At 40.8% G+C, this 16,878-nt stretch overlaps 1 protein-coding gene across 1 annotated transcript; it reads right to left on the reverse strand.

Annotated features, from left to right (window-relative positions):
- Positions 1-1,453: 1,453 nt before the first annotated feature.
- llph (LLP homolog, long-term synaptic facilitation factor) lies at positions 1,454-11,695 on the reverse strand. Its single transcript, XM_072269347.1, has 3 exons — positions 11,600-11,695; positions 3,830-4,036; positions 1,454-2,978 (listed from the first exon to the last, which is right to left on the reverse strand). The coding sequence occupies exons 2-3, from the start codon at positions 4,026-4,028 to the stop codon at positions 2,815-2,817; spliced, it is 363 nt and encodes a 120-aa protein (XP_072125448.1). The 5' UTR covers positions 4,029-4,036; positions 11,600-11,695; the 3' UTR covers positions 1,454-2,814.
- Positions 11,696-16,878: the final 5,183 nt, after the last annotated feature.

Here is a 16,878-nt window from a genome sequence, read left to right on the forward strand (position 1 = left end):
CTTTCTTCACACTCACTGCCATCTGTCAGCCATTCCTCTATCCATGCCAGTATCTTTCCTGTAACATCATAGGATTTTATCTTGTTAAGTAGCCTCATGTGAAGCACTTTATCAAATGCATTCTGAAAATCTAAGTAAAGGACATCCACTGCCTCTCCTTTGTCTATCCTACTTGCTACTTCCTCAAAGAATTCTAACAGATTTGTCAGGCAAGACTTCCCCCAACCGAAATCATGCTGACTTTGGCTTATTTTATCATTAGTGTCCAAGCACCCCAAAACCTTTTCCTTAATAAGGGACTCTAACACTTTTCCAACCAGAGGTTAGGCTAACTGGTTTATAATTTCTGGTCTTCTTAGAGAGTGGAGTGACATTTGCAATTTTCCAGTCCTTCGGGACCATGTCAGCATCTCCTTCCAAGTTACTTTGCAACTTTTTTCTCACACCACTGTAATTTCCATTACTCCTCTGAAATACTGCTACACCAGACTTTACTTTCTCCCTATCAAATTTCAAATTGAACTCAATCATATTGCGATCACTGCCTCCTCAGGGTTCTTTTACCTTAAGCTTACAGTTCATTATTGATGTAAGTTGTTTTTACCGTAATTAAAGAAATAATTTGATTTGTAACTTTAAATAGATTTGAACAATTTTTGCATTAGATGTCACAACACTGAACTTAGTTCCTATTTTCTTTTCACTGCACATCATAAACCAAAATTCTTTGTAGATTTTATATAATGGCTGGAAAGGAGAATCTGAGGATGTGGTCCGGGAGCCACTGGGTGGTAACCTAAAGTTTGGGAACAACCACTCTAAATTCACTGAAAGGATGTGCAAACTAACAGTCTGCTCCCAGCCAATATTCCCTGCACTAAAGCCTTACTTTCACACAACTGGCTACTTTGGATAGACGGTAATGTTTGCATGTCTCGTGTCAAGATTCACAAAACATGCTTTCTGTTCTCAGCCTCATAATAAGAGATTCAGGCAGAAAAGACTGAAAATATTCTCAAAGCCTCAAAGGAATGCAATGTTCCTGATTTTTGCGAATCCTTGATCCACGACAACTCCAGGAATATTTGAGATGATATTGAAAATGTTAGATCCATCCGTTGGGACATAGAAGCCCTGTATAAATAGTAGGATTGCACCAGCTCACAAACAACCCAACTCACTAGGCATCTCAAATATCATCTGTTCAAGTCTGTGGATTCTAGTCCTGCCTCATTCTTCACTTTAGAATCTTCAACATTGTTGTGGAAGCAAATTATCCTTGATCCCAAAGAATTACCCAAGACAATTGGTTACAATTAGAAAATGCTGCCCCATACTGAAAATGGCAAGCCACTGTTGGAATCCATATGGAGTTGTCCAGATAAAGATGCAAAAATGCAAAGACCTTAGCTACAATTTTCAAATTTGTCTCCTTTTAATAATTTTTTCTAGATTGGAAAGTTGTAGATATTTTTAATTAATGGCAGGGCAGACATGAAAAGCAGAATAATTTACACATATTCATCAGAGTTTATGTGACTTTGGCACTCAAGAAAATTATGGTAGTCTTTGGTGGTACAATGATACAATCTTAGAGTGAAGGAGTCTTAAGATGCGAATTACATATTATGGATTCTTCTATAATGACTACCAAATTTCATGATCCTTCTTGACAGCCTCCTCCCTGTGCAGCCTTAATCATTTGAGCTGTTCATATTTTTGTTTAAATATAGTAGTTTATTATGTTCTGATCATTACCTTTTCTTAACTATTTTAATATTTTGCAACATGCAGTACTTACTCTAAACATTTTTAGAAGAATATTTCTATTCTGTATGCATTATCAATAAAGTAAATAACTGCAATATCAATTTAGCGTATCCTCATTTTGAACATATCCTTGAGCAGTCATGGCTAAGTAAGCTAGTCGATTTTCCAAAGCACCAACTTTGTAATCATTTTGTAACAATGGTCATATATCACGATCCAATTATCGCAGAAGGCAGGCAATATGTCCTGACTGAAAGATGCATTTGACAAGCATTTCTAAATTCTCTGTAACATTGAGCAGCCTTCAGCCTGGATCAAATCACCATGCAATCGCATTAGTTAAGCTATTACCCTTTGTATGATCTTGGGCTTTTTACCAATCTCAGAATTCATTTGCTGACAGTGAGTCATTCATAAAAATACAAAAACTACAGGCAAATGAGTATCTTGTATAACTGGTATAGCAGACAAAGTACTTTAATTATATTAAAACACAGCCCTGCCATGCAATAACCAAAGTACCATGTGAAAGTTTGTATGTATTTGAAATAAAGCCCCCCCCATTCAAAAAAGTTAGCTACTTTCTGATAGGAAAGGTATGTTGCATCCGGAGTTTCTCCGGTTAGCCAATGATTTCCCTCCATGCCTCTCTGACGTAGTGGGGATTCGCGAACAAGGCAAGTTACAGCAGTGGTAGGAACAGGAAAATGTTTTATCTCCCCTTTTCCTTTGTGATTATTACATTTCCCCCATTTTTACATTTTATAGTGCATTTACATTAAAATCAAATAATAGCTAGTGTATATAAAGTTGCTGTGTCAATTAATCTGAAACATTTTCTGATTAATGTTATTTTAATGTTCAAGTTAGCTACAAACTTTAACAAAGATGCAGAATACATTAAGATTACATGAAGCATACATTTCCCAGAGAATGTATTATGATATTACTTCAGTCAGCATATCATTCAATGCCGAATCTTTTGCTGTTTCCCATCTTCTTAAAACATAAAAACAAGTTCTTGTGTACTTTGTTTTCACATATTTACCACGCTAATCCCTTTGGACATTTTGATTTTCCTTTCTTTTTCAACTGGTACTTAATCTTCTTTCTTTGTCTTGGATGCATCCATATTGGATATTGTCCATGTTCATCCAAAAATGTCTTTTTGTTCCTTTTTTTGTCTACGTCCATGCTAGAAGCTTCATCTGGGAAGATTATGGTTGTATGCATCAGAGTTAAGCCACAAGTTCAAAATCTCAAATCATCAACATCAAGTATTGGCAAATTGCAAATTAACCCAATAAAATATTGACTCCTGGAAGATTTGCTATTCAAAGTAACAAGCAGCGGCATCACACAAACCAACTAGGTCCAATTGAAATACATGGTCAATGGTGAGTTAATCTGGTTTTCAGATGACTCTAGAGATAGCGTTATTTGCTGCAGGATCTTTAGGTTACGACGGAGTCAAGGCTCACAGATGATTTAAATTATTTGTTCATTCAAGAATTTAAGAGCACTGAGTTCTCACTGTTTTTATTTACATTAAAAAACTTAAAATAATTTCAAACTTTAGCTTAAAATTGATAATGTATCTTTATGGAATAAAATAAAAATAATGGAAATAAACTTGGAGCAAAAAAGAAACACAAATGTTGAGAGATGTAAACCAAAAACAGAAAGCTAGAAGTGGTCAGCAGGTCAAACCGTACTAGTGGGCAGAGAAGGGTCTGGAATCAAGCTGTCAACCCCAGTTCATTGAAACTGGTCTAACTGCTGGGAGCTTCTAGCGTTCTCCATTATTCCACAAATAATTTGTCAGGTACACCTAAATTTCATTACTGAATGAAATCAAACTTGTTTGAGATATCCCATTAGTCTGTAACTACTCAGTTTTTCTTCCTCTACATAATTAATGATACGCTCCAATTTTAACTCCCCTATAACTTAGTTTATGACTTCTCCTGGAATTCTAAGGCTTTTTAAGCCCACTTTCATCAATTTTAATCCAACTCCCTCGATGCTTCTCTTCTCAAATCATTAAAAAAAAATATACCGTTTTCTGCAGCTGGCTTCTGTTGGAGTTTTTCAGAAGAGACGACAGTTGCAATTTCTTTAATATCATTCATATTAATGTCACCACTCTGATTCATTCCCAGTACACTTTTCAGACGTGCAAGCTCCTTTGGTGCATTCTTCTTCCGTTTTTCTGCTCGCATCTTCCGCTTCCGTTTACTCCTTAAACTTTTTGCCATTCTTTATGCTGTATTTGAATAAAAATGAAATTACATAATTCCTCGTTTAAACAGAAAACTGCACATTGAATAAGTGACAAATCTTGCTTCCTAAAACTGCACGCTGAATGTCCCAAATATAAATTTTAATACTGATTTCTGTTACCCAGCACATACAATTTGGAATTCACTGTCTTCAAGTTCAATTCTAACACACTCCAAGCTAACAATGCCCATCTTACCAGGGCCCTGGGATGTAAAATAGAATCATATTCTGCAGTGCATCAGCTTTTACCAGCAATAAACAAAAAGCAATATGTTAATTTTTTTTGGGACACGTTTTATCTGATATGAGCTTTTCCTACATAATAGCAAATTATTTATTTTGATTATTCAAGCACAACACAAGCAGAAAGAATACAAGATAGAACTTTTCTCTTATTTTTCAAATTTTCCCTTCAATCCTTTTATTTAAGTTTATGGCTTGTCAGCATAACTCTTTGATATCCTTATGTACTTTGTAGGAAAATTGCAATCATTTAAGTTTTGAGTTTTGAAACTATCAAACATAAGCTTGTTATAGATGGTTGCATGAAATGTAAGGCTGTGATTAATAGGTGATTTTAACTTTCACGTGTTGACTGGCACTCCAAGGACCGGATGGAATAGAGAACATGTACTCATCAGGAAAGTTTCCGTAATCAGTTTGTAGAAGTCCCAACTAGAGAGAGTGTGATACTGGATCTCCTTTTAGGGTGTGATACAGGGAAGGTGACAGAAGTGTATGCAGCGTACATTTTGTGAGCGTAATTCCAATAGTTCCAAGATAATTATGGAGAAGGATAGGGCTGGTCTTAGGATTAAGGTACTAAATAGGAGAAAAACTAATTTTGATATCAGACGTGATATGGCAGGTGTGGGTTGAGATGGATTGCTTTCCTGCAAAGATACCTGGTAAGTGAAGGGGCCAGCCTCCAAAAGTGAAATATTGAGAGTGCAGATCTGTATGTTCCTGTTAGAATAAAGGGCAAGGCTAACAGGTTTAAGGAACCTTGCTTATCGAGAAATATTGAGGCCCTGATAAAGAAAACGGAAGTGTCTATCAGGGATAAGCAATCAGGAACAGCTTCAACAGTGTAAGAAATTGAAAAGGACACTACGGAAAGAAGTCAGAAGGGCTAAAAGAGGACATGAGGTTGCTCTGGTAGACAAGGTGAAAGAGATTTTCAAGAGGTGCTTTAGATATATCAAGAGCAAATGGATATCCCCAAATCACAAACTGCAGATTGGATGGGGCTAGTTCTGTTTGCCTTTCACCGACATGTGTGTTACAATACTTACAAAATGTGACACAAAGTCTACAGTTACTGCAGTGGGATAATCTGCCAGAAACGGTTAAAACTACAGCGAGGTGAGAACGTGAGAAGTCTACTACTGCATCACTATCTACCACTACAACTTCCCTTAAATCCCTGAAACTTATCATATTTTGAAAGGAAGTTCACTTCGCTTTACTTGGTGAGTACACGCACTTTATTGCCACATTGAATTTACATATAATAGCAATTAAAAATATTTGCCTAAAATTATTTCCCGAGTTTTATTCTTACTAAACTATTTTTATTTTCATGTATATTCAATACTGTACTTTTTCATGAGATTATACTTATAATTCTTTGACGCTTACTATTTTTCTATAGAGCCTACTCACAAAATTGTATTTTCAGTTTGTGTGTGTGTGTGTGGGTGTGTGTGTGTGTGTGTGTGTGTGTGTGTGTGTGTGTGGCATTTCAAAGTGATAAGCAGCTCGGATATATTTGAAAAACTGAATTTATACAACAAGGAGTTACAAGGACAAAAACTGTAATCTCATATCATGCAAGGAGGCTACTACCGCTTTCCCTGGAAAACCTCAAAATTTTCAACAAGTTTATGGAATTTCCTTCACTGGTCAATCTTAAAATGGAATAGCAAGATAGTGATTTGATTGCATATCTTGATCATTTAAAACAACTGCACACTGATATGGAATTTAGGTTCAGAGACCTGCTGGAGATGCATATTGCAGATTGGTGGATCCATTTGGGGTGAATATGAATGATTTTGACACCACATTGCAAGAATGTCTTATTGAGCTGCAGTGATGTAACAGCTCAAACAAAACTCAAACACAGAAAGCAAAATTTTGGATAACTGTTAATATTCAAAATAAGTTTCCACAGCTCTGGGAGAAAGCAAAGTTGACTTTTTAAAATTCAGAGTCAGAATGAGGTTTATTATCACCGGCATGTGACGTGAAATTTGTTAATTTTGCAGCAGCAGTTCAATGCAATACCTAATCTAGCAGAGAAAAAGAAACAATTTTTTAAAAATTTAAAAAATAATAAGTAAATCAATTACAGTATATGTATATTGAATAGATTTTAAAATGTGCAAAAATAGAAATACTCTATCTTAAAAAAAAGCGTCTAAAGATTCAACGTCCATTTAGAAATCGGATGGCAGAGGAGAAGAAGCTGTTCCTGAATCGCTGAGTGTGTGTGCCTTCAGGCTTCTGTACCTCCTACCTGATGGTAGCAGTGAGAAAAGGGCACGTCCTGGGTGCGGGAGGTCCTTAATAATGGACGCTGCCTTTCTGAGACACTGCTCCCTAAAGATGGCCTGCATACTTTGTAGGCTAGTACCCAAGATGGAGTTGACTAGATTTACAGCCTTCTACAGCTTCTTTCAGTCCTGTGCAGTGATACCAGACAGTGATGCAGCCTGTCAGAATGCTCTCCATGGTACAATTGTATAAGTTTTTGAGTATATTTGTTGACATCCCAAATCACTTCAAACTCCTATTAAAGTATAGCTGCTGTCTTGCCTTCTTTATAACAACATCAATATGTTGGAACCAGGTTAGATCCTCAGAGATCCTGACACCCAGGAACTTGAAACCACTCATTCTCTCCACTTCTGATCCCTCTATGAGGATTGGTATGTGCTCCTTCATCTTACCCTTCCTGAAGTCCACATTCAGGTCTTTCATCTTACTGACATTAAGTGCCAGGTTATGCTGCAGTGAGCATAGCACACATCCCTGAGGTGCGCCACTGTTGATTGTCAACGAGGAGGATATGTTATCACCAATCCGCACAGATTACGGTCTGCTTAAGAAGTTAGGGATCTAATTGCAGAGGGGGGTACAGAGGCCCAGGTTCTACAGCTTCTCAATCAGGATTGTGGGAGTGATGGTATTAAATGCTGAGCTATAGTTGATGAACAGCATCCTGACGTAGGTGCTTGTGTTGTCGAGGTGGTCTAAAGTCATGTGGAGAGCCACTGCGATTGCGTCTGTGTTGATCTATTGTGGCGATAGGCAAATTGCAATCGGTCCAGGTCCTTGCTGAGGCAGGAGTTCAGTCTAGTCACGACCAATCTCTCAAAGCATTTCATCGCTGTTGATGTGAGTGCTACCGGGTTTATAGTCATTAAGACAGCCCACATTCTTCTTCTTAAGCACTGGTATAATTGTTGCCTTTTTGAAACAAGTTGGAACTTCCACCCATAGCAGTGAAAGATTGAAAATGTCCTTGAGTACTTCTGCTAGTTGGTCGGTACAGGTTTTCAGAGCGTTACCAGGTACTCCATCCAGACCTCCCGCCTTGCGAGGGTTCACTCTCTTTAAAGACAGCCTACTGGATTCCCACTATTTAGTTGAATGTAGCTTTAGTCAAGCTCTTAACCTGTATCAAAAGCTCGTAATCATTTTAATGTTGTGAAGAGGTGATCCTCAATTTTCTTTAACCAAGTTGCAACCAGATATTCAAATACTTGCTAGTTTGCATCAGTCGCAAGGATCTCACTAAATAGCTAAAGTAACAATATTAAGCGCTTTTTCATTGCTGGTTGGAAGAATATTGAATATATTATAAATAAAGTATCTTATTCAGAGCTTTGAAATAGTTTAATTTTTCATATATACCCGTATCATTTCATTTAACATATAATAGCTATAACCTATTAAAACATAAATATTGACTGGAACTTAGTACATTTGACCAAAAAGATGTTAGGAACCACTGTTGTACAAAGTATAGGTTATGAAAAATTACAGTGGAATATCTTGTGGGTTAAGGACACATAAGTGACTTTCAATCCAGATAAGAGTTATTGCATTCTGGGAGATCAAACTAGGCCAGGACTTGTACAGCGAATGGCGGAGCTCTGGGGAATGACATTATGACCCAAGTGTAAAGTCTGCAGAAAACAGTGTCACAAATAGACAGGGTAGTGAAGAAAGCATTTGGCACACATACCGTCATCAGTCAGGGCACTGAATAATCATCATAATCGGGTTTAATATCATTGGCATATTTCGTGAAATTTGTTGTTTTGCAGCAGCAGTACACTGCAACACAATTAAAAAATAAATCTTACAAAAATATATAAAAAAATTAAACTAAGCAAGTAATGCAAGAAGAGAGCAAAAGGGAGGAATTGTTCATGGGCTTATTGTCCATTCAAAAATCTGATGACAACGTGGAAAAAGCTACTTCTGAAACGATGAATGTATGTCTTCAAACTCCTGTACCTCGTCCTTGATGGCAGCAATGAGAAGAGGGCATGTCCTGGATGTGGGGGGGGGTCTTTAACGATGGATGCCACCCTCTTGATGCACCGTCCTTCCAAGGTGTCCTGGGTGCTGGACAGGCTAGTGCCCATAAAGGAGCGGGCTGAGCTTACAACTTTCTGCAGCTTTTTCTGATCCTGCGCAGTGGCACCACCATACCAGACAGTGGTACAACCAGTTAGAATGCTCTCCAAGGTACACCTGTAGAAATCTCTGTGTCTTTGGTGACAAACCAAGTCTCCTCAAACTCCTAATGAAATACAGCTACTGTTGTACCTTCTTTGTAACTGCATCAATGTGTTGGACCCAAGGTAGATCTTCAGAGCTATTGACACCCAGGAACTTGAAACTGGTCACCCTTTCCACTTCTGATCTCTCAATGAGAACTGGTGTGTTCCCCTTACTTCCTCTTCCTGAAGCCCACAATCAATTCCTTAGTCTCACTGACGTTGAATGCAAGGTTGTTACTGCGACACCATTCAACCTGCCGATAAATCTCATTCCTGTATGCCTCCTCATCACCATCCGAAATTCTGCCAACAATAATTGTGTTGTCAGCAAATTTATAGAGGGCCTAGCCATACGGTAGTGAGTGTAGAAAGAGTGGAGCAGTGGGTTAAGTGAGCACCAGTGTTGACTGTCAGCAAGGAAATGTTATTTCTGATCTGCACTGACTGTGGTCTCCCAGTAAGGAAGCCAAGGATCCAATTGCACAGGGAGGTACAGAGATCCAGGGTTTAGAGCTTGTTGATTACAACAGAGGGTATGATTGTGTTGAACACCGAGCTGTAGTCAGTAAACAGCAGCACGATGTAGGTATTGCTATTGTCCAGGTGATCCAAGGCCGAGTGGAGAGCCAGTGAGATTTTATCTGCTGTAAACCTATTGTGGTGACAGATAAATTGCAGTGGGTCCAGGTCCTTGCTTAGGCAGAAGCTGATTCTGGCCATGACCAACCTCTCAAAGCACTTCATCACAGTAGATGTGAGTGCAACTGGGCAAATCGTTGAGGCAGCTCATCCTGCTCTTCCTGGGCACTGGTATGATTGTTACTCTTTTGAAGCAGGTGGGAACCTCCGACCGCAGCAGTGAGACATTGAAGATGTCCTTGAACACTCCCACCATTTGGATGGACATGTCTGAAATGCCTTACCAGGTACACCATGAGGGCCTGATGCCTTGCAGAGGTTCACCTTTTGAAGGATGTTCTGACATCCGCCTTTGAGACAGAGATCACAGGGCTGCCAGATGCTTCAGTGATTTGCACAGGTGTAGTTTTATTCTCCCTTTCAAAGCATGCATAAATGGCATTGTGCTCATCTGGGAGTGAAGCATCACGGCCATTCATGATGTTAGGTTTTGCTTTGTAGGAAGTAAAAGCCTACAAACTCTGCCAGAGCTGATGAGCATTCGTTCATAACTTCAATCAAAATTCTTTTTTTCTCGCTCTTAAAATAGACTTCTTGGATTTCTTTTATCGTTCTGGATCACTGGTCTCGAATGCCACAGTCCTTGCCCTCAGTATAGGAGATGAAAAGTTATGTCGCAGCTACATAAGATGTTGGTGAGGCAAATTTTGGTCACCCTTTTTATTGGGAGGGAGTAAATAAACACAATTAACCAGGATGTTGGCTGTACTCGTGGGCCTGAGTTACAAGGAGAGATTGTGTAGACTAGGACTTTATTCCCTGGAATGTAGGAGATTGAGGGGCAATGACAGAGAGGTAGAAGATCATGAAGGACTTATATACATACACAGGGTGAAAGCACATTGCCTTTTTCTCAGGGAGGTGATGCTGAAAAACAAGATGAAATAAGCTTAAGGTCAGAGCTGAGAGATTTAAATGGTTTGGCACATACTAGATGGGCTGAAGGGCCTGTTTCTGTGGTGTGGTGTAGTCTATTTAAAAGGGACATCAGGGGCAGCTTCTTCACACAAAGGGTGGCGTGTATTTGGAACAAGCTGAGTAGGCATAATAGCAACATGGATGAGAGGCTTAGAGGGCTTTGGGACCAGCCCGCTGGCCAAAACAGCTAGCACAGACAAGTTAGGCCAAAGAACCTGTTTCCATGTAGTATGACTTTCTTGACACTCTATACTTTATAACTAGATCCACTACCACTTCTTCTGTAGTGGGACCATCAGCCACTTGCTCAAAAAGCTCCACAAGATACACTAAAAGTTGCACCCCTCTTTATATTTCACACTAAAGTGATCACATTCAATTTCAGAAAAGTTGAATACTCATTACTATAATCCTATTGCTCCTAGGTCTCTTAACTGTGTAGACATTATCAACTTCTACACCTTCTGCTGGGTGTTAAAAGGCTCGTGGTTTGTCTCCTATACTCACTGGCACACTTTGTTCCCATGTGACCTCATTTGATGAGCCTTTCAAGATACCGCCATAACTGCAATACCACTTCCTTTGCAATGCCAGTCATACCTTAAGATTCCGTACCCTGGAATGCTCTAGTCCTGTCCTTTTAACTATTTATCTATGCTAGCATTTGTGCTGCTCAATAGCTCAGCTCCATCTGCTTTACTATTCGGACTCCTTGCATTGAAATAGATACAAATTAACCTTGCATTCCTCCCACGACGGAATACTGAGTTTCCATTTAAATAGCATTTCAAAAGTTATTTAAAGCTCTCTGAAATAAAGCAATAAACTATCTACAATGGCGGATAGTGAGCGTCATACGCGGCCGTCGCAGAGCCCTCAGCCCATGTGAACGCGGGGAGTACTGCCTGTGTTTGAAAGAAAGGCCAGGAGTTAACTGACGTTTGCCTCAAGCCGGTCGATCGATCCACAGGAGGGCCACGAGGAACTCATGAAGCATCGACTATTCCTGACGGCAGGAATTTAAGGAAACAAAATGCCGCGTTCTCACGGTTGCCTGGACGTAACTCTCGGCTGCTCAAATCCTCGCTTATAACAAAATAACCAGGGGGAAGAAAAATCGTTTTACTTACGTCGGTCGCAACAGGCTGCCGCTCAGTACACACCACCGCTCACACGTGAAATGAGCGGCCCTGTCCCGGGGATTATGGGAACCTGGAGGATTACCTCAGTCCTCCCAACTCACGCCGCCTCCGGACGTTGCAACATACCGGGGTAAAAAAGAATCTCAATCGCAATCGTAAACAAATAATCGAAATACAGACTATTTCCATATTTACAGACACACTATCGGTATATATAGATATAGGCCCGCTGTTGTCCTGCAAGCGACGTGATTAGTATTTTCGCTTATTGGTTATATATGTTGGGCTCAAAGGGGTGAAATCCAGTTGTATTCAAGGAAAGGTTCCAAATTTCTTCTGGTATAGGTTTTCTTAACAAAAACACGAGAAAGCCTGCAGATGCTAGAAATCCAAAGCAACACACACAAATGCCAGAGGGACTCCGCAGGTCAGGCAGCATCTATGGAAAGGGGTAAACAGTCGATGTTTCGGGCCGAGACCCTTGTTCAGGATTGAGAAGGTGGAAGATGCAAGAATAAAGAGGTGGGAAGTGGAGAGTGGACAACAGGAGAAAGAAAAGAATAAAGTTATTCTGTCTGAGTACCCTCCAATTTGATGGGACGAATAGTGATTTCTCCTTCTGGTGAACAAATCCACCCTCTCCCCACCCCCATTCCTCCTTCCCCATTCCCCACTCTGATCCTTTCTTTCTCGTCACCTGCATATTACTTCCCCTGGGTCCCCTCCTTCTAACCTTTCTCCCACCCTTGACCTTTCCTACCCACCTGGCTTCACCTATCAGCTTCTAGTTAGCCTCTCCCCCCACCCCACCTTTTCATCCTTTCATCTTCCCTCTTCCTTATTAGTTTAATTCCTTATTAGATTTGATTTCCTACAAATCTCACTGCGGTCTTGGCCCAAAAAGTTGACTGTATACTCACTTCCTTAGATGCTGCCTGACTTGCTGAGTTCCTCCAATATTTTGTGTGTGTTGAAGTTTTCTTAAAGCAATGTGGCAATTTTGGTGTGAAAGATTTTCTGACAGTAGAGATACCAGGTGTACGGTATTGACCAGCAAACATGTATCCTGATCTCCATTTATTCAATCTCTGTTTCAAACTTTGTAATTTTGTGATAATGTGAACGGACAACAGTCAGGATGAAGAGTTTTACCTAGGCAGTCCGTATAGGTCAAGGATGACTTGCTTTGTTTTGTTTTGGAATCTGAGATGAGTGATGAAACCAAGGTGGGCTGAAAGAGAAGCCTGTTGGTGTTCTGTAAATTAGTGAACTCCTGCTGTTTATCTAGGCTTTGTATGTTCCTGTTGCATAGACTTGATGTTCTCAGAATCAACCTGTATATGCCTTCTTCATTTTGAGCAATCAAGGCCCAGGGATTCTAAGAACCAATGCATATGTCACATTTTCCAAGGAAACTTTGAGTACATCCTGAAACCTCGTCCACTCTCCTCCTCGTAGTAGCCTTTTACCATGACTGAATTCAGGCGTACAAGTAATGTGGCTTCCCCAAGAAAGCCAACTGACTGTAAATTGGGGTCATGATGCAGAGGTTAGTCTCCCAGACGATGGAGGAGGAAAAGAGTAGAGGTCATGGGTGGTGGGATAAGGAAAAACAAGAGGCCTGGACCAGAGGAGAAGTTGGAGAAATTGACGGTTATGCTGCCAGGTCAGTGACTACCAAAGCTGGCTTTGAGGCGCAGATCCTCAATCTGTTCCTGGCCTCAACCTGACAGTAGAGGAGGCCATGACAGACATGTCAGTACGGGACTGGGAAATGGCCTCCAGGAGATCCTGGATGTTATGGTGGAGGTGCTCGATGAAGCAATCCCTCCATCTCTCTTGGGTCTCATTGATGTGGGGAAGACCACATTGGGACTACCAAATGCATGAATGATGCCATTAGTTGCACAATTGAAGGGTTGGCTCACCTCAAAGGAATGTTTAGATGCCTGATAATGGTGAGAGACCATAATATGTAGGAGCAGAATTAGGCCATTCGGCCCATTGCATGCTCCATCCAATTTTCCTCTCAGCCCCAATCTCTTGCCTTCTCTCTGTATCCCTCATGCCCTGACCAATCAAAAATCTGTCAACCTCTGCCTTAAATATATGTAACCCTCAGGTTCTGTCAGCTGCTTAAGTCTAGGGGAGACAATCTCTGGCCCCACCAAACGTGTGAGATTGAGGTGCAAAACCTCCTGTTTGTGTGGATGCTGTGTGATGTGTTACCCTGTTACAAATCAGTATTTCGTGGTACACCATATGCACTTAAACGATTTAGCTTTATAATTCTTAATTTGACTAAAGGGTTAGTAAAGTAAAACAAAAAGGGCCCATTTTAATGAAACAGTCTAATGTGCACATTATTGGAGTTCATGGCTTCCTTTCCTTTGGTCCTTCCGGGCTTCATCGACTCCTGGCCCACTTCATGTCTACACCATCCCAGTGTCTACGACCTCTTCTTTCTGGCATCTTCTCTCTTCATCTTCCACCAAACAAAAGGCCCAGATCACTTCGTTCTCAGGCACACAAGAAAAAAAAACTCCCTTCATTGGATGGGGTACATTCCAAAGCTCCTGCTATCTCTAGCCATAACCCAAACACTGTTTCTACAGAAAAACTATCACATTGGCAGTGAAACCTTTCCCAGGGTGTTATATATACAGAAATACTTGGCCTCACAGCTGCCTGTGGCAAAGAATTCCACAGATTCACCATTCTCTGGCTAAAGAAATTCCTCATCTCTGTTCTAAAAGGACGGAGAGGAGGTGTAGGGACAGGTATGACATTTTGCAGAGTTACGGGGATAAGTGCCTGGAGAGGGATGAGCAGACAAGGAACTGCCAACTACATAAATGACACCAATGAGTGAACAAGTAAAAGATTGCCTCGTGTGGAAGGGACGTTTAGGTCCCTGATGGTGGTGAGAGAGGAGGTGTAGGGGCAGGTATAACACTGAGCCCAGTTACAGGGAAAAGTGTCTGGAGGGGGATTGCTAGGGGGAACCAGACAAACGAGTCATGGAGAGAGCAATCCTTGTGGAATGTGAAGAGGTGTGAGGAAAGATGTATCTGGTGGGATTGTTTTGGAGATGGCAGGCGTTGCAGAGGCTCATGGGTCATAGGTGGGTACAAGGATTCACTTATCACGTGCCAGTTCTCACTCCACACCCTTTCATATTGGCCATCTCTTTCTTTCCGGTCCTGAAGATCTCAACCCAAAACATCGACTGTCCATTTCCCGCCATAGATGTGCTGGACCTGCTGTGTTCCTCCAGTATTTTGTGTGTTGCTCTACACTCCTTATATGTTGTCTACTACATAAAATGAAGACAGCTGATGGAATAACACAGTGAGCCTAAGCTTGAAGTGCTAACACATCCAAGGTGAAGACTGTGGGCAACAACAAATAACGTAATGTTTTCTCTGATAACCAGGTGCCCACAGGAACTATAATTTCCTTCTCACTGGTTTTGTTCAGTCAAGGGAAAAATATGCTTCCCTCATATTTTATGGTTACATTTAGCATAAGTATACATGAGAAATGTGGCCCATGTAGTTCAAAATCAAACAGTAATCTGAGGCTGCTGAGAAGGTGTAAATGCAAGCTGGAAGTCTTGCCTTCAAGTCAGAGAGGGATCCACTTGTGTGGAAGCCTAACTTCTCACTGCTTCTAGGTATAGAACTGGCTAGGCTGCATTTCAAAACCTCATCCTGATCAATACTTCTGGTGTACTTGTTCTCACCTCAGCACTTGAATAGGTAACATGATATGATTAGATTAGATTAGATTATGAGGACACTCAGTCCTCTTTTATTGTCATTTAGAAATGCATACAATGTTTCTCCGGAGTGATATCACAGAAAACAGGACAAACCAAAGACTAACACTGACAGAACCACATAATTATAACATATAGTTACAGCAGTGCAAAGCAATACCATTATTTGATGAAGAACAAATCATGAGCACGGTAAATAAAGCCTCAAAAGTCCCCAAGTCGATCGACTCCCGAGTCCCCGATAGCGGGCGGCAAAAGGGAGAAAGTCCCTGCCATAAACCTCCAGGCACCGTCAACTTGCCGATGCCTTAGAAGCAGCCGACACCGAGTCCATCCGTCCGAAAACTTCGAGCTTCCGACCAGCCTCCCGAGCGCCTTTGACCTCGCCCCAGCCGCTGAAGCAAGCAAAGCCGAGGATTTCGGGGCCTTCTGCTCCGGAGATTCCGGTTACCACACAGTAGCAGCGGCAGCGAAGCGGGCATTTCAGAAGTTTTCCAGATGTTCCTCTGTACTCTCACATCCGTCTCCATGAAATCAGAATTGTGCACGGTCCCCTACTTGACAGATAACTGACATCACCACCGAAGTGGCCGCGTGCACTGCCATCTTCTCCTCCTTGATCCAATCAGTTTCAAATTTAGCTCATGAAGGATCTCAGCCCAAAATGTCAAATGATTACTCTTTTCTATAGATGCTGCCAGGCCTGCTGAGTTCCTCTAGCATTTTGTGTGTATTACTCAAATTTATCTGTTACTGAAGTATGAATTAACTGGTGTGCACACATAACACTAACATTGGTGTCAGGTTCAGTCAGCCATATAGCATTAGAATAGGTTTTATGGCCTATTAAGTCAATGCAAACCATCAAGCACCCACTTACGCTAATCCCATTTTATTCTCCCCACATCATATCAACTTCAAAGAGATAGCACCAGAGGTCAAGATCGAAGCTGGGTCGTTGGAGCTGTGCTGTAACGCTGTACCAGTGTAACACACAATCATTGACCCCTATATATATCATGCACTAGCTACATCAAATATTTTTGTAGCATTGCGTGGGACACTTCAACTGAATTATTGTCGAGAAAAATAGATGTCTACTTACATGCCTGCAAGGGAAAAATGCTGGCAGGTATTCAACTTGAGTTTTTGAATAAGCAGTGTACGTGAGACTTCAGAATTTCTCAGTCAGATGAATTGCTTTGTACATTTAGTATTTTATCGATGACTTAAAAATGCTTTTCTCATTTCTAATCATTGTGTTCATCACTCTCATTTGTACCCTCCCCTCTTTTGCCGAAACTTGTTTCTCCATATCTGCAAATTTGTTCCTCTGTCATCACCCCAGTAAGACTAAACTGCACAAACTTCAAATAAAAAGTATTTCTATTTCCATAAACATAAGAGATTCTGCAGATACCAGAGACCAAGAGTAATTCACACAAAATGCTGGAGGAACTCAGCAGGTCAGGCATCATTTATGGAT

This window comes from Mobula birostris, chromosome 9 (assembly GCF_030028105.1).
Source record: "Mobula birostris isolate sMobBir1 chromosome 9, sMobBir1.hap1, whole genome shotgun sequence".
In the NCBI taxonomy this organism is placed as follows: domain Eukaryota; kingdom Metazoa; phylum Chordata; class Chondrichthyes; order Myliobatiformes; family Myliobatidae; genus Mobula; species Mobula birostris.